At 40.6% G+C, this 20687-nt stretch overlaps 1 protein-coding gene across 5 annotated transcripts in view; it reads left to right on the forward strand.

Annotated features, from left to right (window-relative positions):
• The window catches only part of LOC100264262 (DNA-directed RNA polymerase III subunit 2), an 80545-nt gene that overhangs the window by 53642 nt on the left and 6216 nt on the right, over window positions 1-20687 (forward strand). For 4 of the 5 annotated variants that reach the window (XM_059741465.1, XM_010660763.3, XM_010660762.3 and 1 more), the window contains exons 33-35: window positions 6861-6986; window positions 7071-7126; window positions 19402-19472. In XM_059741465.1, the coding sequence (XP_059597448.1) occupies window positions 6861-6986; window positions 7071-7126; window positions 19402-19472 (253 nt within the window). The remainder of the gene's footprint in view (window positions 1-6860; window positions 6987-7070; window positions 7127-19401; window positions 19473-20687) is intronic. The other variant, XR_009467283.1, reaches the window with a different exon arrangement.

A 20687-nucleotide genomic window follows, 5' to 3' on the forward strand; every position in this document is an offset into this window, starting at 1 on the left:
ATGATTTAGTTTCCTAATTTTAGGAGAGAATTAAGCTAGATTGATTGTTTCTTATTCAGTCATTTGTGTATATATATGTGTATGGTGTGTACCGATTCATTATCAATAAAGGAGTTAAGAAATTCTTCATGGTATCAGAGCCAGTTTTCTGAAACCCTAATCCCTTCTGGCCACCTCTTATTCAGGCCATCACTCATTCCGGCCAAATCTTTCTGGCCATATCTCAATCCGATCATCTCTCTCTCTCTCTCTCTCTCTCTCATTCCGGCCATCAGTCCCTGTTCTCAGAGCCAAGGGAGAAAACACTTTCCAGTCAGTCGAATAGTCGTCAGAAAACACTCACCGCCGGCAACTTTTCCGGCGAATTTTTTCGGCGAACTTTCCGGCGACGGTTTTTTTCTACACCGCAAGGAGCGCCTGGAGGAGATCTCCAATTTGTCCCAAAGCACCGGAACCAGAAACCCATCCACGCGCCGCCCACGCGCGTTTTTCCGACCGGCGACTGCATCTCACGCGTCGGCGCGTGAGGGCGCGTGAGCCACTTTCCGGCGACGCGCTTCCTCCTCCAGGCTCGCCTGACGCCGACCAGCCACCCTTCCTACCTGTTTGTGCAATCCGAGCCCTGCACGTGCCTCTTTTGGGGTTCTTTTGCTTCCGCGGGCCCTCTGATCAGATTTTCCGGCGTCCTTCGGCTATTTTTTCTCAACTCCAGTCCCTGCACGTGCCTTGAAAAGTGTTCTTCTACCTTTCCGGTCCATGACAAAATACGGAATGGCATCATCACAAGTATCCAGCGTCACGTCACCAGAATCAGGGGGCAGATCTGAAATTCCAAACCTTGGTGGCAATGATTCCTCTCCTATTCTCATCACAGGACACAAATTAAATGGCCATAACTATTTACAGTGGTCACAATCTGTGTTGCTGTTCATTTGCGGTAAAGGAAAGGATGAGTACCTCACTGGAGAAGCAGTCATGCCAGAAACTACAGAACCGGGTTTCAGGAAGTGGAAGATTGAAAACAGCATGATCATGTCATGGCTTATCAATTCCATGAACAATGACATAGGCGAAAATTTCTTGCTGTTTGGGACTGCAAAGGACATATGGGATGCAACCAAAGAAACTTACTCAAGTTCTGAAAATACTTCAGAACTGTTTCAGGTTGAATCAGCTCTACATGACTTCTGCCAAGGAGAGCAGTCAGTTACTCAGTATTACAACACACTCACAAGGTATTGGCAGCAACTTGACTTATTTGAGACTCACTCATGGAAATGTTCGGATGATGCAGCAACATACAGGCAAATTGTGGAACAAAAGAGACTGTTCAAGTTCTTCCTAGGACTAAACAGGGAATTGGATGATGTTAGAGGCCGAATCATGGGCATTAAACCCCTGCCAAGTCTCAGGGAGGCTTTTTCAGAGGTTAGACGTGAAGAAAGTAGAAAGAAAGTGATGATGGGATCAAAAGAGCAACCTGCCCCAACATTGGATGCCTCTGCCCTTGCGGCTCGGTCATTTAATAGTAGTGGTGGAGATCGTCAGAAACGGGATAGGCCTTGGTGTGATTATTGTAAGAAACCAGGCCATTATAAGGAGACTTGCTGGAAGCTTCATGGCAAACCTGATGATTGGAAACCAAAGCCACGGTTTGACAGAGATGGCAGAGCACACGTGGCTGCCAACTCTGAGAGCACCTCTGTTCCCGAGCCGAGTCCATTCAACAAAGAGCAGATGGAGATGCTACAGAAATTATTAAGCCAAGTTGGCAGTGGCAGTACTACCGGTGTAGCCTTCACTGCTAATCGAGGAGGAATGAGGCCGTGGATAGTAGACACAGGTGCTTCTGATCACATGACAGGAGATGCTGCCATTCTTCAAAATTACAAGCCAAGTAATGGTCATTCATCCGTCCATATTGCTGATGGTTCAAAGTCAAAAATTGCCGGGACAGGTTCTATAAAACTTACTAAAGACTTATATCTTGACTCTGTCCTCCATGTTCCAAACTTGGATTGCAATCTTTTGTCCATTAGCAAATTGGCTCATGATCTCCAATGTGTTACTAAATTCTATCCAAACTTGTGTGTTTTTCAGGACTTGAAATCGGGGAAGATGATTGGCAGTGCTGAACTGTGTTCCGGGCTCTACCTCCTTTCATGTGGCCAATTCTCCAACCAAGTCTCTCAAGCAAGTTGCGTACAGTCTCAGAGTATGTCAGAGTCTTTCAATTCTGTGTCAAATTCTAAGGTCAATAAAGATAGTGAGATTATAATGTTACACTATCGCCTTGGTCATCCTAGCTTTGTTTACCTTGCAAAATTGTTTCCCAGATTATTTATCAATAAAAATCCAGCATCTTATCACTGTGAAATTTGTCAGTTTGCAAAGCATACTCGAACAGTATATCCTCAAATCCCATACAAACCTTCGACTGTTTTCTCTCTAGTACATAGTGATGTGTGGGGTCCCTCCCGGATAAAAAATATTTCTGGCACTCGATGGTTTGTGACATTCGTTGATGATCATACTCGGGTAACATGGGTTTTCCTTATGAAAGAAAAGTCAGAGGTCGGGCACATTTTTCAAACCTTCAATCGTATGGTTCAAAATCAATTCAATTCCAAAATACAAGTCCTCAAGTCAGATAATGCAAAGGAATACTTTACTAGTAGTCTCAGTACTTATCTTCAAAATCATGGCATTATCCACATAAGTTCTTGCGTTGACACCCCACAACAAAATGGGGTGGCCGAACGCAAGAATAGACATCTCTTGGAGGTTGCCCGGTGCCTTATGTTTTCCTCTAATGTTCCAAACTATTTCTGGGGGGAAGCTATTCTCACAGCTACCTATTTGATTAACCGTATGCCATCCAGAGTGCTTACCTTTCAATCCCCACGTCAACTTTTCTTAAAACAGTTTCCTCACACCCATGCCGCCTCTTCTGATTTACCACTCAAAGTATTTGGTTGTACGGCATTCGTTCATGTGTATCCTCAAAATCGTAGCAAATTTGCTCCTCGAGCAAATAAGTGCATTTTTCTAGGGTATTCTCCAACCCAAAAAGGGTACAAATGCTATTCTCCAACCAACAAAAGATTTTACACCACCATGGACGTCTCTTTCTTTGAACATGTCTTCTTCTATCCCAAATCTCATGTTCAGGGGGAGAGCATGAATGAACATCAAGTTTGGGAGTCTTTTCTTGATGGTGTACCTTCTTTTCACTCAGAGTCACCAAATCCTTCCCAATTCGCGCCCACTGAGTTGTCCACACCCATGCCGCCATCAGTTCAGCCAGCCCAGCACACAAATGTTCCTTCTCCCGTGACCATCCAGTCTCCCATGCCTATTCAACCTATAGCCCCACAACTTGCTAATGAGAACTTACAAGTTTACATCAGGAGGAGGAAAAGACAGGAATTAGAGCACGGATCACAGTCAACATGTGGCCAATATATTGACTCCAATTCAAGTCTTCCTGAAGAGAACATAGGTGAGGATAGGGCTGGAGAGGTGTTAATTCCCAGCATTGATGATTCTACTTTGCCAATTGCATTGAGGAAAGGTGTTAGGAGATGTACAGATCATCCAATTGGGAATTATGTTACGTATGAAGGGTTATCACCATCTTACAGAGCATTTGCTACTTCTCTTGATGATACTCAGGTTCCCAACACAATACAAGAGGCATTAAAAATTTCAGAATGGAAGAAGGCAGTACAAGATGAGATTGATGCACTTGAGAAGAATGGGACGTGGACTATCACAGATTTGCCGGTTGGGAAGAGGCCTGTGGGGTGCAAGTGGATTTTCACCATAAAATACAAAGCAGATGGATCAGTCGAAAGATTCAAGGCTCGTTTGGTAGCTAGAGGGTTTACACAATCCTATGGGATAGACTATCAGGAGACTTTTGCTCCTGTTGCAAAACTGAACACTATCAGGATCCTTCTCTCATTGGCTGTCAATCAAGATTGGTGCTTGCAACAACTGGACATAAAAAATGCGTTTCTAAATGGGGACCTAGAAGAGGAAGTCTACATGGAAATACCACCTGGTTTCGAAGAAAGTATGGCAAAGAATCAGGTTTGCAAACTCCAAAAATCATTGTACGGCCTTAAACAATCTCCTCGAGCCTGGTTTGATAGATTCACAAAAGCAGTCCTGAAGCTGGGCTACAAACAAGGTCAGGCTGATCATACTCTATTTGTCAAGAAATCTCATGCCGGGAAATTGGCCATATTGATAGTCTATGTCGATGATATTATTCTATCTGGAAATGATATGGGGGAGTTACAGAATTTGAAGAAGTATTTGTCAGAAGAGTTTGAAGTTAAAGACCTTGGAAATTTGAAATATTTCCTTGGTATGGAAGTGGCTAGATCAAGGAAAGGAATCGTAGTCTCTCAAAGAAAATACATACTCGATCTTCTTAAGGAGACCGGTATGCTTGGATGCAAACCAATTGATACTCCTATGGAGAGTCAGAAGAAACTTGGTATCGAGAAAGAAAGTACACCGGTAGACAGGGGGAGATATCAGCGGCTTGTCGGGCGCTTGATTTATCTCTCACACACTCGGCCAGATATTGGCTTTGCAGTGAGTGCTGTAAGTCAATTCATGCACAGCCCCACTGAGGAACACATGGAAGCAGTCTACAGGATTCTTAGATATTTAAAAATGACACCAGGGAAAGGCCTATTCTTCAGAAAGACAGAGAACCGTGACACTGAAGTATACTCAGATGCGGATTGGGCAGGAAACATCATTGACAGGCGGTCCACTTCCGGATATTGTTCTTTTGTCTGGGGAAATCTTGTTACCTGGAGGAGTAAGAAGCAATCAGTTGTAGCCAGAAGTAGTGCAGAAGCTGAGTACAGAGCTCTTGCACAGGGAATCTGTGAAGGGATTTGGATAAAAAGGGTTCTTAGTGAACTGGGACAAACGAGTTCATCTCCAATTCTGATGATGTGTGATAATCAGGCAGCTATAAGCATAGCAAAGAACCCCGTGCATCATGACAGGACCAAACATGTTGAGATTGACAGACACTTTATCACAGAGAAGGTGACTAGTGAGACGGTCAAATTAAACTATGTTCCTACCAAGCACCAAACCGCAGACATCCTCACCAAAGCTTTACCTAGGCCTAACTTCGAAGACTTAACTTGCAAGCTGGGATTATATGATATATATTCTCCAGCTTGAGGGGGAGTGTTGAAATAATGCCAAAGTTAGGACTTTAATTTAGGAATAAAAAAGGAGAGATCATTTAGGATATTTCCTTATGATTTAGTTTCCTAATTTTAGGAGAGAATTAAGATAGATTGATTGTTTCTTATTCAGTCATTTGTGTATATATATGTGTATGGTGTGTACCGATTCATTATCAATAAAGGAGTTCAGAAATTCTTCAGTATTTTCTATCACAACCTAAATAAAATCTTTAAAGGTTTGCCTTAAAATTGCTAATGATAATAACATTTTTAAGATTTTCCTTTCTTTCTTTCCTTTTTTTTTTAAGAAAAAGCTTAAAAATGTTATTATCATTAGCTAAGGCTTATATTTAAAAAGCTTAAAAACATTAATGTTAGTAATGTTTGCAAGATTATTTTTAAGAACCTTAAAAACGCCAATGGGAATAGTGCTTTCAAGATTACCTTTAAAACAGGGATGGGAATAGCATTTATGGGTTTATTCTAAAACACTAAAACGTTAAATCTTAGTAGCATTTTCAGATTTCTAAAGAAACCTTAAAAAATGCCATTGGTAATAGCATTTCACATTTTTCAAAATAAATCTGAAAACGCTGTTGTCACTAGCGTTTTTCTTATTGGATCTTTTAAAAAAATATTAGGCTTTTTTTGTCATGAATATTAATTTGGGTTTTTTCCCAATACATAATAGTGTGGTCCCAAACTCGATGAAGGATTCCTTGTTAACTGCTGTGATTCATTACCGAGTGGCCCAAAGTCCTTGGTTGTTGATGTTTCACCGTTTTTTATTATTTGAATTTTTCCAAGGGTGGTAAGGAGTACTACTGAGTAGGCATGACAACTTTGTTCCATGAAATGGGCAAAAGGTTTAGAGGGCAATCAATCTTTCTGACAGGGTTTGGAACATAGATTTAAAGTAAAAAATAGTGTTCTTTTATTTGTGTAAAGGTGAGGAGGAATCAGGAAATCATATCCTCCTTCACTCCCCTAAGGCAGTCATGCTTTGGCAGCTTATTTGTGCTCTTTTTGGTGTTCAGTGGGTGGTTCCTTATTCGGTGGAGGATGCCCTCATTAGTTGGCATGGTGCCTTTGTAGGGTAGAAAAGGAAGAAGGCATGGAAAGCAACTTCTTTGTGCTTATTTTGGACCCTTTGGAATGAGAGAAATCGGAGGGCTTTTGAAGATTCTGATTTGGCAGACCGAGCTATTTTATGATCCTTTATGTACATGCTCTTGGAATGGGTCAGGGTGCATTTTGGCTTTAGCTTGTTGTCTTTATTTGATTTTATTGATTGGCTGGACTGCAAGTGAGGCAAGGGTGGTGTTTTTGGTGTATCCCTCTCCTTTTTCGGCCTTAGGTGCCTTATATACATCGTGTGTACTTTTGTGTGCCCTTCTTTAGGCACTGTTAATACAATTGCTTTTACCTATAAAAAAAAATAGTGGATTTTTTCTTTTCCCTATTTCTTGATATTGCATTGAAATCTTGCTTACTCCATTACTTAATGGTGCAATGTTACCCAAGATTGAGGTTGTAGATATATGTTTCATAAGTTACTTTCTCATTTGTATCTTTTTAATTTATTTTATTCAACTCCCTTACGGTTGAATACTCATAATTCGTTGCTTTCATCAGTCGAATGACAGTGGGGAAGATGATAGAGCTTCTTGGAGGTAAAGCCGGAGTTTCATGTGGTAGGTTTCATTATGGCAGTGCCTTTGGAGAGCCAAGTGGTCATGCAGACAAAGTCGAGACTATAAGGTTCGTTATACCTTCCCACTTTGACTGTCTAGCATGTTTTCAATGGTTTTATTTTCTTACCTGTGGTTTCTTACTTTATGACAGTAAAACCCTCGTGAAGCATGGCTTTAGCTACAGTGGCAAGGACTTCATTTATTCAGGTATTGGCACATTTCCTTCTGAAAATTATCCATCTTAATGAGCAATCACAAATGTTGCATGAAATATTTCATTTTTTTTGTTTAATTTGAGACATATTTAGTTGATAAGTTTAGTTTAAATTGTCTGAACACTAAGTCTATATTTTGATTTAAAATTGGGAGGGAGCAAAATCAAGGATCGACAAGCAAATATGTCAATTGGGGAAAAAAAAGGCCCCATATTATACTGTTAAAATTTCTAGAATAAAAAAAAAACCACCTACTAATCGCTAATTTACATTTAGTTGGGCTAGCCCTTTTTAATAGACAAATAATAGATTAAAGGGTGCCTAACATAATGGGGCTGCAATCCAAGTGCATAGTTGTATGCATAGAATAATGAAGGGTGAAAAAGAAAAACTACAAAATCCTACCTCCTATCTGTGCCATCATTAAAGTCCAAAACTCTTTCATTGACTAATTAGAGCACTCCTTTTAGAACTTTTGTCATTGTACCCACTCCAAATTCACCAAAGCAAACATAAAGGGCTGTTCTCCACACCTTTCTATGCTAGTCCCCACACCTTTGTCATGCCATACTAAGAGCAATTTTTTTGCTAACCATGGGAACTCCATTTAAATCCCAAGCAAAGAAAGCAATAGGTCTGAGTATTTAAGCTTTATTATTGTGGATGAGAATATGGTTTACAGATTCTTCCCTTTCATTGTGGGAACATCATCTTAACTAAAGGATGCCCTCTCTTCATGAGTTGATCAACTGTTAGAATTTGTGTCCCCAAACAGCTCCCCAAGAAAAAAAAAAGCACGCTCTAAGACACACTCTTGAGCCCCACACCTCCTTAGCATGAAACCATGAGGACAAGAAAAATTAAAGGATTTGACAGAAAAGTACTTGTACTTTGCACCCCTTTAGACTATAATCTATCCTCACTCAGCCACAAAGCCAACATGCTTGAGGAAGTGACCTACTATTTACACCCCTCTAATCATGAAATGATCTCAGGAAAATAAAGAGTCCAGTGGCCCTGTGCTGTCTCCACCACCCAAAGAGCCACTACTCCCATTTTCATGGGAAGCAATTCTGAAGGGAGTAGGAAAATGATCTTTGGGAGGAACCTCCTCGCAGCATCTATGAAACAAAAATTTGGCCTTGAGCACATTCCTTATGGAGTTTCCAGTTCTAAGCCTGAACTTTTCCAACCTGTTTTGATAGCTTCCGCTAGGCGCACTCCAAATGCCTCCCCAGATTCCTTAGAATGCCAAACACCTTCCATGTTTCAAGATTTACTCAATATAAGCTGTCTCCACAAACAATCCTACTTAACAACAGACCTTCATGAGCATTTACCAAGCAAAGTTCTATACAATTTAATCATATTACTATTTCAAACCACTTTAGCATAGTGGTTTATCTCTTTCATTAGAAAGATTATAATACTAGTATAGATTATAATACTAGTATAGATTTTAAATTGATTGGATTTGGTAACTAGCATAGTGGTTTCTCTCCTTCCATAAGGTCCAAAATATGCACAAAGGAGTTGCTTTCCATGCCTTCTTTCTTTTCTTCCCAACAAAGGTACTCCGTTGACTAAGGAGGACATCTTTGATTAAGAAAGTTATTACTCACATAAAAAAGAGCAAAGATAAGATGCAACAACATGATTGCTGACTCCTCTTCACCTTTACACAAATAACATCTGCTAGGTAAACACCAACCCCTCTTTTTTAGTTGATCTAAAGTTAGAATTTTCTTCCAAACTACTTCCCAAGCAAAAAAAGTGGACTCTCATTAGGACCCAAGGATTCCACACAATGCTTGTGGGGGGAAGCCTTTTGGAAAGCAACCTGCCAAGGAGGAATAAAAGGATTTAAATGTAAATGTGCCTTCCTTTGATAACCACCAAACCATGACATCCTCAACACCACTTTGATCACTTGCTCTTGAAACCTTCTAAGCAACTCTTCCACTTCTCCTAATTCCCAATCATTTATTTGTCATGTGAACACTAGATTCCAACAACCTACTTTCCCAACTTGTTCCACATTTGGTCTAGCCAAACTTCCTTATTAGGGGCTATTGAAAACAACTCTGGGAAAGCCATAGCCAAGGAATCCTCCCCACACCACCTATCCTTCCAAAACCTCACCCTCCTACCATATCCTATCCTAAAACCAATCCTGATGTTGAACTCCTTCCACCCACTCTGAATTGCCTTCCAAAGGCCCACCCCATAACCTTCCCTTGAATCTCAAGAACACCCTCACCCCCCCTCCCCTCCCCTCCCTCTGAAGTGAATCTCCAACACCATTTACCTATAAGGGCCTTATTCAAAGTGGACAACTTTCTAATAACCAGACCCTCATCCTTTTTATCCAAGCCAACAATTGATTTGTTCACTACGTGCGACCTACTTTGGGGCTCTCTTCCCCCTCCCCCCCCCCCCCCAAAGGAAGTCCCTTTGAAGTTTCTCCAATCTAAGACTCACCTTATGAGGAATTATAAACAAAGACATGTAGTGGATTGTTAGTTTAGATAAAGTGCTCTTTAGTAAAATCAATCTCCCTCCTTTTGATAATTTCCACCTCTTCTATATAACAAGTTTTTTGTGAAATCTTTTTTCCACTACATCCCACATGTGTAAAGACTTAAAGGAAGCTCCCAAAGGGAGGCTCAAGTAAGTAGAAGGGAGAGAGCCCACTTTACACCCCACCTCCCTAGCCAAATCCTTTATTTTAGAAACCTGCTCAACTGGGATTAACTCACTTTTATCCAAATTAGTTTTTAAACCAGAAATCGCCTCCAACCATGTGAATGCCCAACTCAAATACTCCAAATGTTGTATGTTTGAGTCACAAAAAATTAGAGTGTCATTAGCAAAAAGGAAATGGGACACTTCCATACCCACTGCTCCTCTCCCACTAGCCAAGAATCCCTGAATGATGCCCCTTAGCATAGCCCTCTTCAAAATACTAGAAAGTGCCTCCATTGCCATAATGAAGAGAAAGGGGGAAAGATGATCTCCTTGTCTCAAGCCTCAAGAACTTTGCAAGAAACCTATAGGGGTTCCATTAATTAGAACCAAAAAGCTAGTTGAGGAAATGCACCACCTCATCCACCTTACCACCCACTTAGCCTCAAAGCCCATTTTTAACATGGTTGTTAATAAGAACCCCTAGTTTACATGGTCATAGGTCTTGTCAATATCCATTTTATAGATGACCACCCTTTTTGAGCTTTTTAGTCTTCAGGTTGAAGACTCATTTTCTATAAGGACTATATCCAAGATTTGTTTGCCCTCCACAAATGTGTTGGGAATTTGAAATCACTCTCCTAACCAATCTTTTTAGCCTGTTATCCAAAACTTTATCTAGAAGCTTATAAAGGCTCCCCACCAAACTAATAAGGTAGAAGTCCCTCAAATCCTCTACCCTACCCATTTCTTAAGAATAAGCATAATAAAAATGACATTAAGGTTTCTCTCAAATTGATACATATCATGAAATTCTGCAAAGAAGCTCATAACTTTATTCTTAAGAGTGTCCCAACAAAATTGCCAAAAAGCCAAAGTGAACCCATTCGGACCAAGAGTTTTGTCCCCACACAAACTGGCAAGAGCTATATGAAGCTATATGAACCTCTTCTGAAAAAAAAGGATCCTCTAAGGGCCTCGACTCTTCTCTGTCCAAAGTAGAAGAGAACAACCCGTTGATGCTTAGTTTCCATTCTTCAGTCTCTGGCAAAATTATTTGAAAAGTGTTGACCACCTCCTCCTTTATCTTATCTTCTTTAGTCAACTTTCTTCTGTTCACGTTGATAGCAAATTTCTTCTTCTCTAGGCATTAGCCATTTTGTGGAAGAACCTTGAGTTTTTATCACCTTCTTTCAACCATTTTTGTCTCCATGAAGTCTCTTCCATGCTTGCCCACTTATTGAAATCCTCCACAACCCTTCTTCTAGCCTCAATATCTTCAAGGGAAAGGCCCAAATCTCTTTCTTTGGCATCCCAAAAACCAATTTGAGCGAGGGCAACTTTTTTGTTAGAGAATACATACTCGATCACCTCTTTGTTCCATACTTTGAGATCTTGCTTCAACGCCTTTAGCTTGCAAAATAAGATGTGACTATACGAGCAACTGAAGGTGTAGCCCGTTCACCAACTCCTATCCAAGTCTTTGAACCCTTCCACACTCAGTCACATGTTCTCTAAACGAATAGGAATTTTTTTTGCTTCTAATTCCTCCTCCATTTAGTAGACTAGGGGCATGATTGGAAGTAGGCTTGGGCAGCAAACTCTGACAAAGAGCACTAAAATGACTCTCCTACTCCTTTGAAACTAGGAAGCAATCTAGCTCAGAGGAGGATCTATTGTTTAGGTCACCACACCAAGTACCCTATGAGAGGTAAATCCCTCAGTTGAAACTCTTCAATTATCTTCGAGAAATGTCTCATCGCCGATGACGTTCTCAAGCAAGTTCTCCTTTCTCCATAAATTTGAGCATGTTAAAGTGCCACCAATGCAATAGAGATCACTCCACAACCCCTTAATATCACCTTGCTATGCTCATAAGTCCTTATCGGTGTTACAAACCGGTCCATACACACCAGAAAACGCCTAAAGGAAGTTGTCATCATAGTTGTTAAACCGAAAAGATAGAGAATACATTCTTATTTCCATCTGCAGTAGCTCCAACACTCTACCATCCTATAAAAGCAAAATCCACTTTGCCTGACCTCTAAAATCCACACTTCCCCAATTTAAGAATCCACCTACTCTGAGATTTCTCACTAACATCTCTGACATGTGTTCAACCTTGGTCTCCAACAAACAGACAAGGTTTACCCTTAGAGATTTGATAAGGGCTTTCACTACCTTTTGCTTATCAACAAGATTTAATCCCCTGACATTTCAATATAGTATCCTAATTTTCATCACCAAAACTTGTACAACTCCCAAAAGAACTCCCACTCCTTTTTCCTAACCTTAAAGCGAAATCATAATTGGTAGGGCATTGAAGCTTGCATAATTCTCTCTAAAATCTAGACTTGAAGGCTAAAACTTTCTGTTTTCCAAGAGAAGAGCTTTTGCCCTTCTTTCTAGACTCCAATCTTCATAGTAGAGTTAGAATTTCACTCTCGAATGCTTCAACTGGCATCCCCACAAACCTACTAGAGGTCAATAGTTTACCAAATGAGTCCTTGGAAGAAGCCCCCTCTACCAATTCACCAAATTCAATGCTACAACCAATCCTTCACTGAAACTTGCCTCCGTTACTACCGATCCATCTACCTGAAAAATACTTAAAGGCCCAGGCTCTAGCACAACTCACTCCCAAAGGGGACCTGCTCTTATCCTCCCATCAAACCAATGACCCCATGGCTTCATCCAAAGGAAAGGAGTGGTTTTCCCGCCCAAAAGAAGTAGAGAAAGGAAAGGATGGACCTAGGAAACAAAAAGCCTCCTCCACTAACACAACATTTGTGATGACAGGACGTAAGGAAACTGTAACAGGAAAGTGCTACTCAAACACCAATCTGAAGTGTTCCCCATCTTTGATGCAACCATTGGAGATTGCACAAAGATTGAAGATAGGGACTGTTGAATATAATGTATTTATAGTATATAATCTTTCCTTGTTAATATAGGTCACATGTATGGTAGTTAGGACTCCTAGCCTTGTATATATATATATTTCTCAATTGTAAGTAGACATTACATGAATGAGAATTAAGGTTTTTCTTCTTTCTCTCTCTCTCTCAACATGGTATCAGAGCCAAGGAAGAAAACCTAATTCTTTCCTGTTTCCCGTGTCATCAACTCCGAGAAACCTTCTGGTGACCGTGTTTCATTCCGGTCACCTTCCCCATCTCCCAATACTTTCCGGTCAGTCGGATCATCGTCAGAAACCACTCACCGCCGGCGAACTTTCCGGCGACGTATTTTTCCGACACTGACCATACCAGAAGGAGCGCCTGGAGGAGATCTCCAACTTTTGTTAAGGCACCGGCACCAAAAGATCATCCACGCGCCGGCCATGTGCAATTTTTCGACCGGCGGCTGCATCTCACGTGCCGGCGTGTGAGGGTGTGCGAAGCCTTTTCCGGCGACGTGCCTCCTCCTCCAGCTTCGCCTGACGCCGACCAGCCTCCCTACCTCCTTGGTTCTCCCATCCGAACCCTGCACGTACCTCTTTTAGGGATTTTTGTCTCCGTCGGCCCTTCAAACAGTCTTTCCGGCAAAGCTCCAACTACTTTTTCTCCACTCTAATCCCTGCACGTGCCTTGGGAAGTGTTCTTCTACCTTTCTGGTGGTACCACGCCGCGATCTGAGGTCGTCTCCCTTTTCCGGTGGTGCCACGCCGCAATCTGAAGCTGTATTAGGGCTCTCTTCGATCCAAACATACTTCATTCTCCAGATAAGTGGATATGGCTACTAAAACTTCCATTTTTTCCTCTGTCATCTCTGGATCTCCTATGATTACTTCGGAGAAATTGGTTGGCAGTGAAAATTATCTTTCCTGCCTCTGTTGAACTTTGGTTTATGGGTCAAGGATATGAGGATCACTTGATTACACAGGAGGCAGATATCCCTGAGATTGACCGGGTACAGTGGAGGAAGATAGATGCACAGTTATGTAGTGTATTATGGCAATCGGTTGATCCCAAGATTCTTCTTCATCTTCGGGCCTACAAAACTTGTTTTAAATTTTGGACTCAGGCCAAAGGATTATACACGAATGATATCCAGCGTCTTTATAAGGTGGCTTCTGCTATTGTCCATATCAGCCAATAGGACTTGGATCTATCTACTTATATTGGTCAGATTGCCTCTCTTAAGGAGGAGTTCTTGACTGTGATGCCTCTTACTCCTGATGTTGGGGCTCAACAAACACAGCTTGACAAGTTCTTCATGGTTCTTACTCTTATTGGTCTCCGTCCGGATCTTGAGCCTGTCCGCGATCAGATTCTTGGTAGTTCATCAGTTCCGTCCTTGGATGATGTGTTTGCTCGCCTCCTTCGTATCTCCTCCACTCAGACTTTGCCATTTGATAGCACTTCAGATTCTTCTGTATTAGTTTCTCAAACTAGCTCTCGAGGAGGCCGCAGTGGTACCCGAGGTAGAGGTCAACGTCCTCATTGCACCTATTGCAATAAACTTGGCCACACTCGCGATCGTTGCTATCAGTTACATGGACGGCCTCCTCGCACTGCCCATATGGCCCAGTCCTCTGATTCTCCGCTGCCTCAGCCTCCGAGCTCCTCCGCATCTCAGACATCTCAGGCTTCTATTCCCTCTGTTGCCCAGCCTGGTAATGCCTCTGCCTGCCTTACCCACACATCTTCTCTTGGACCCTGGATTCTAGATTTTGGAGCTTCTGATCACCTATCTGGTAATAAGGATCTTTTCTCCTCTATTACTACTACCTCTGCTTTACCTACTGTTACCTTAGCTAATGGTTCTCAAACTGTGGCTAAAGGTATTGGTTTGGCCCTTCCTCTGCCTTCTCTACCTCTCACTTCTGTCCTTTATACTCCTGAATGTCCTTTTAATCTTATTTCCATCAGCAAAATCACTCGTACTCTTAATTACTCTATTACCTTTTCTGATAAATTTGTGACCTTGCAGGACCGCAGTACGGGGAAGATGATTGGCATAGGACGTGAGTCTCAAGGCCTCTATCACCTCACCTCGGATTCATCTCCTGCAGTTTGCATTTCCACTGATGCTCCTCTCCTCATTCACAATCGTCTGGGTCATCCTAGTCTCTCCAAGTTCCAGATGATGGTCCCTCGTTTTTCCACTTTGTCGTCGCTTCCGTGTGAGTTATGTCAGCTTGGGAAACATACTCGTGTCTCGTTCCCAAAGCGTTTAATAATCGGGCAAAGTCTCCTTTTGAGCTTGCCCACACTGATGTTTGGGGTCCTTGTCGGACTGCGTCTACTTTAGGATTTCAGTATTTTGTCACTTTCATTGATGACTATTCTCAATGTACTTGGTTATTTTTAATGAAAAATCGAGCTAAGTTATTCTCTATTTTCCAGAAATTTTATACTGAAATCCAAACCTAGTTCAATATTTCTATTCGTGTGTTACGCAGTGACAATGTCGGGGAATATTTTTCAGCCCCATTTACTTCGTTTATGTCTCATCATGGGATTCTTCATCAGTCTTCTTGTGCTTATACTCCTCAACAAAATGGGGTAGTTGAACGCAAGAATCAACATCTTGTTGAGACAACTCGTACTATCCTCCTCCATAGTAATGTTCCTTTTCGTTTTTGGGGGGACGCTGTTCTTACCGCTTGTTATTTGATTAATCGTATGCCCTCCTCTGTCTTACACGATCAGATTCCTCACTTCCTTCTCTTCCCTGACCAACCACTTTATTTCCTTCCTCCTCGTGTCTTTGGTTGTACTTGCTTTGTTCATATTCTCACTCCTGGACAGGACAAGCTTTCCGCCAAAGCCATGAAGTGCCTCTTCTTGGGATACTCCAGACTTCAGAAGGGTTATCGTTGTTATTCTCTTGAGACTCATCGATACTTTATCTCCGCTGATGTCACCTTCTTTGAGGACTCACCATTCTTTTCCACCACTTTTGAGTCTCTTCCTGTTTCTGAAGTCTTGCCCATTCCCATTGTCTCCCCACCTGATGCTATGCCTCCTCGACCACTTCAGGTTTATCATCGTCGCCCTCGTGTCGTTGCTCCTCTCCCTTTTGCTGAGGCACCTGCTGACTCACTTCCTATCCCTTCGGCTTCACCTGCCCCGGCTCTGCCTTCTCCTAATGACTTACCCATTGCTGTTCGGAAAGGTACTCGCTCTACTCGTAATCCTCATCCTATTTACAATTTTTTAAGCTATCATCGATTATCTTCACCCTATTCTGCTTTTGTTTCTGCTATATCCTCTGTTTCTCTTCCAAAGAGCACCTATGAAGTTCTTTCCCATCCAGGCTGGCGACAGGCAATGGTGGATGAAATGGTTGCTCTGCACTCTAATGACACTTGGGATCTTGTTGTTTTACCCTCTGGTAAATCTACAGTTGGTTGTCGTTGGGTCTATGCAGTTAAGGTTGGTCCTGATGGTCAGGTTGATCGCCTTAAGGCCCGCTTAGTTGCTAAAGGCTATACTCAGGTTTATGGTTCTGATTATGGTGACACATTCTCCCCTGTTGCCAAGATTGCTTCTGTCCGCTTGCTTCTCTCCATGGCTACTATGTGTTCTTGGCCTCTTTATCAGTTGGATATTAAAAATGCCTTCCTTCATGGTGATCTTGCCGAGGAAGTTTATATGGAGCAACCTCCTGGTTTTGTTGCTCAGGGGGAGTCTGGTTTAGTGTGCAGGTTACGCCGTTCTCTATATGGCTTGAAACAATCTCCTCGAGCATGGTTTGGCCGTTTTAGTTCTGTTGTTCAAGAGTTTGGCATGCTTCGCAGTACAGCAGACCATTCAGTTTTCTATCATCATAACTCCTTGGAGCAGTGTATTTATCTGGTTGTTTATGTGGACGACATCGTCATTACAGGCAGTGATCAGGATGATATTCAAAAACTAAAGCTACATCTTTTTACCCACTTTCAGACCAAAGACTTGGGGAAACTCAAGTATTTCTTGGGAATTGAGATAGCTCAATCCAGTTCTGGTGTGGTCCTTTCCTAAAGGAAGTATGCTTTAGACATCCTGGAAGAAACTGGTATGTTAGACTGTAAACCGGTAGACACACCTATGGATCCGAATGTCAAACTTGTACCAGGACAGGGGGAGCCTTTAGGAGACCCCGGGAGATATCGACGGCTCGTAGGTAAATTGAACTATCTCGCCATTACTCGTCTATACATTTCTTTTCCTGTGAGTGTTGTTAGTCAATTCCTACAGTCACCATGTGATAGCCATTGGGATGCCGTAATCCGCATTCTTTGATATATCAAAAGTACACCAGGCCAAGGTGTGTTGTACGAGAACAGAGGTCATACTCAGGTTGTTGGTTACACAGATGCAGATTGGGCTGGCTCACCCACAAATAGACGTTCCACTTCAGGGTACTGTGTTTTTTATTGGAGGTAATCTAATATCTTGGAAGAGTAAGAAACAAGATGTAGTGGCCAAATCTAGCGCTGAAGCCGAGTATCGAGCTATGGCTTTGGCAACATGTGAACTCATATGGTTGAGACATCTTCTTCGAGAGTTGAGATTTGGAAAGGATGAACAGATGAAACTCATCTGTGATAACCAGGCCGCATTACATATTGCATCCAATCCAGTCTTTCATGAAAGGACCAAGCATATTGAAGTTGACTGTCATTTCATTCGAGAGAAGATCGCATCAGGATGTGTTGCTACAAGTTTTGTTAATTCAAATGATCAACTAGCAGACATCTTCATTAAATCTCTCAGAGGTCCTAGGATTAAATATATTTGTAACAAGCTTGGTGCATATGACGTATATGCTCTAGCTTGAGGGGGAGTGTTGAATATAATGTATTTATAGTATATAATCTTTCCTTGTTAATATAGGTCACATGTATGGTAGTTAGGACTCCTAGCCTTGTATATATATATATTTCTCAATTGTAAGTAGACATTACATGAATGAGAATTAAGGTTTTTCTTCTTTCTCTCTCTCTCAACAGGGACCTCCATCCCTCTACAAAGCAAAGCGAGCCCTATTTTTCCCCTCTTATTATACCAATACCCTTATAAAAGCATTATTTGGAACAAACTGCCCTTCTTTAGTGGTTGAAACAATAAAGACAAAAGGAGAAATCAATTACAAAATCAATTAGCTATGTCCAAAGAAAAAGGGATGCAGTTGGAAAGGATCGTTTTGCATTTATTTTTCTTTTCTCTTTTTGGTTGCTAATGGAGAATCCAACTTGACAACAGGACATTTACTCCGCCATTGTCGAAGGAAATCCTACATGATCTAAGCCTACCCTTTTACCTTATACTCTACCTAAATACAAGAGACTCAAACTTTGAATCTCTAACTCATTGTCTGAGGGTAGAATCGTTGAGACAAGCATCTTTGCCTCATTACATGTGGTGTTGGCCGGGTACCTTAGTTGAAATTGAGGAGTCCAAGGATCCTAGGAGGTGAACTAATGTATTTCGTTGGTAACGATTGATACTTTAGAATGAATAAATAAGCAAATAAGTTAATACGTGAAAGTACATCAAGGATTATAATTTAATAAATTTATATATGACAATGCATCTTGTGAATCGCATTGACTCTCCTTTGTGGCTGAAAACCTGAGAATTCCTATATCAAACAACATTCTACGTCCTTTTTTCCAATTTGAGAAAATCATGAATGGTCTCTCTTGGTTTCTTAATTGTAAATTACATAGCAAATGATAGGATATCCTACTCATAAATTGGCCTTAACTAAGGATGGCAACAAAGTGAGTTTTTTTCAATACCCGCCCCACTCCAAATAGGATGGATTTAGGATAAAAATAAACAAGTTAGGGGCGGGTTTAGGTATTGCCCCACCATCCTGCCCTCATTTATATATATAATTAAAGAAAATTATTTTATTTTAATTTTTTTAAAGAAATTTCAATTTTTTAACACATCAAATTAAAAATAAAAAACTTATTTCTTATAAAAATAAATTTATAAAAAATTATAATATTTATTTATTTATAAATTATATATATATATATATAATGTAATTAATACTTTTAAAAAAAATGGAAAAAGAAAATTTTAGTTTGGGTGGAGTGGGGTGGGGTTATTTAGTACGGAAATGGGAATATATTTAAATAATTAGGATGGACGGGATGGAGGTGACCCATCCTAAACCTGTCCTATTGCCATCACTAGCCTCTACCTAGGTTTACAATCAGCCCTTTCCCTGCCATTCCTCCTTGGAATTTGGTATTGGTTCAAGGTGGGTTGACATCAAGTTCAGATCCGATTGTACAATGATCTCAAGCCTTGATGGATCATATGTCTGTCTGTAAAACCGATCTTAAATAGTTGAGGTCAAACTTGCTGGTTTATATAGCTGTGTGTGTGTGCACGCACGCATGATTATTTTTTACATGGTTTGTAACAAGAAAAAACTCTCATTAGGTGACACACTGGCTGCCATTTTGTATGTGGTTGTCTCCAATATCACACCAAACCAATTATATTACTTATGATTAGATGTGAAAGTTTGAGAAAGGGAATTCAGGAATTTAAGAGATGCCAGCCACAATGATCTAAAGCGTGTGTTCATGTTTTTCAAAAGAATCCTGATTTCCAGGCATATCTTTTTCAGGTATCACAGGCTGTCCACTACAAGCATATATTTTCATGGGACCAATTTACTACCAAAAGTTGAAACACATGGTGAGATTTCCAGTCTCTTCTTTCCATTACTGTCAAATCTTGGTTGTGAAGCTTGAATCTGGGTTCATAGTTTGGCCTACTGTCAGGATTATCTGGCTATTCATGCTCTTCCTTTAATCCCTGGTCCAATTGTCTGAATGAATGTGAGGCTTACTTCTAAGCTGGAGATGCCTTCAAGGCCCAAGTTTTCTGGCTTAAAATCTTCTGAAGCTCATGATTCTCAGTATGATGTTTTCTGCATTATGCGTCATAAATTGTACTCATAGCAGTTCCCCATTTGCAAAAACTGAAACTCAGAATTCCTTATTTTAATTCCTCAACACTTAACCCGGCATTCCACAAAAAAGGGTTCCATGAAGGAAAAATGATGTTGGGCGCATATCTCAAACTGAAAGGGTGGGTCCTGTGAAGGAAAAATAATGTTGAGCATCTGAAATGTCATGTTTCATGTGCTGATGCTCTTATTTAAAGCTTTAAGCATATCTTGTTTGTAACTTCACAGTATTTCTTGTATATCCTTTTTTAGTATATTCTTTTCAAATTGGTTAGGTTCTTTTATGAAGGCATCGTGTTTCCCTTCTGCAAAACATCAGTATTACCTACCATATGGTTGCATTTACTTTAAACATTGTATTACATACTATATGGTTGCATTTACTTTTCTCTTTAAGCACTCAGAAACATCTGTGACCTTTTTTTGTTTAATAATTTTAAACTGAAGTATGCTTCATTCCCTTTCATTGGTATCTGTTCAAATATTTTTCTCTATATATCTAAGTACTTAATACTAGAGATTTGACATTCTCATGAGGTATAGATTGATTTGATATCTACTTGCCATAGAAATCATCTCAATTTGTTGCTTCATTTTTTTTGCATTTAAATGAACTTGGAGATAGCTGCTAGCTCTATTCTCACATATTGCTCTATCTCTTACCATCATCATTAACGTCAAAATTATTTATATTTTTTATTATTAGTTTACAACTGATTGTTTCAATAGTAGTGTTCACATTTGTGTCCATGGTCAAATAAAATAAAAAAAATGGATTTGTGTTCAAGAATGAATCTTATTAGAACTGCTCATATCTAGTTCATCCTTCAGAACCATATTGCGTCCCAGATCTGATGAAATAGCAAACTATGACATAAAGCATTTCATTCCTTTTCATGAACCATCAAAGATCGAATGTTAAGCAAGTGCAATTACTTTCA

This window comes from Vitis vinifera, chromosome 13 (genome assembly GCF_030704535.1).
Source record: "Vitis vinifera cultivar Pinot Noir 40024 chromosome 13, ASM3070453v1".
NCBI classification, from domain to species: Eukaryota; Viridiplantae; Streptophyta; class Magnoliopsida; order Vitales; family Vitaceae; genus Vitis; species Vitis vinifera.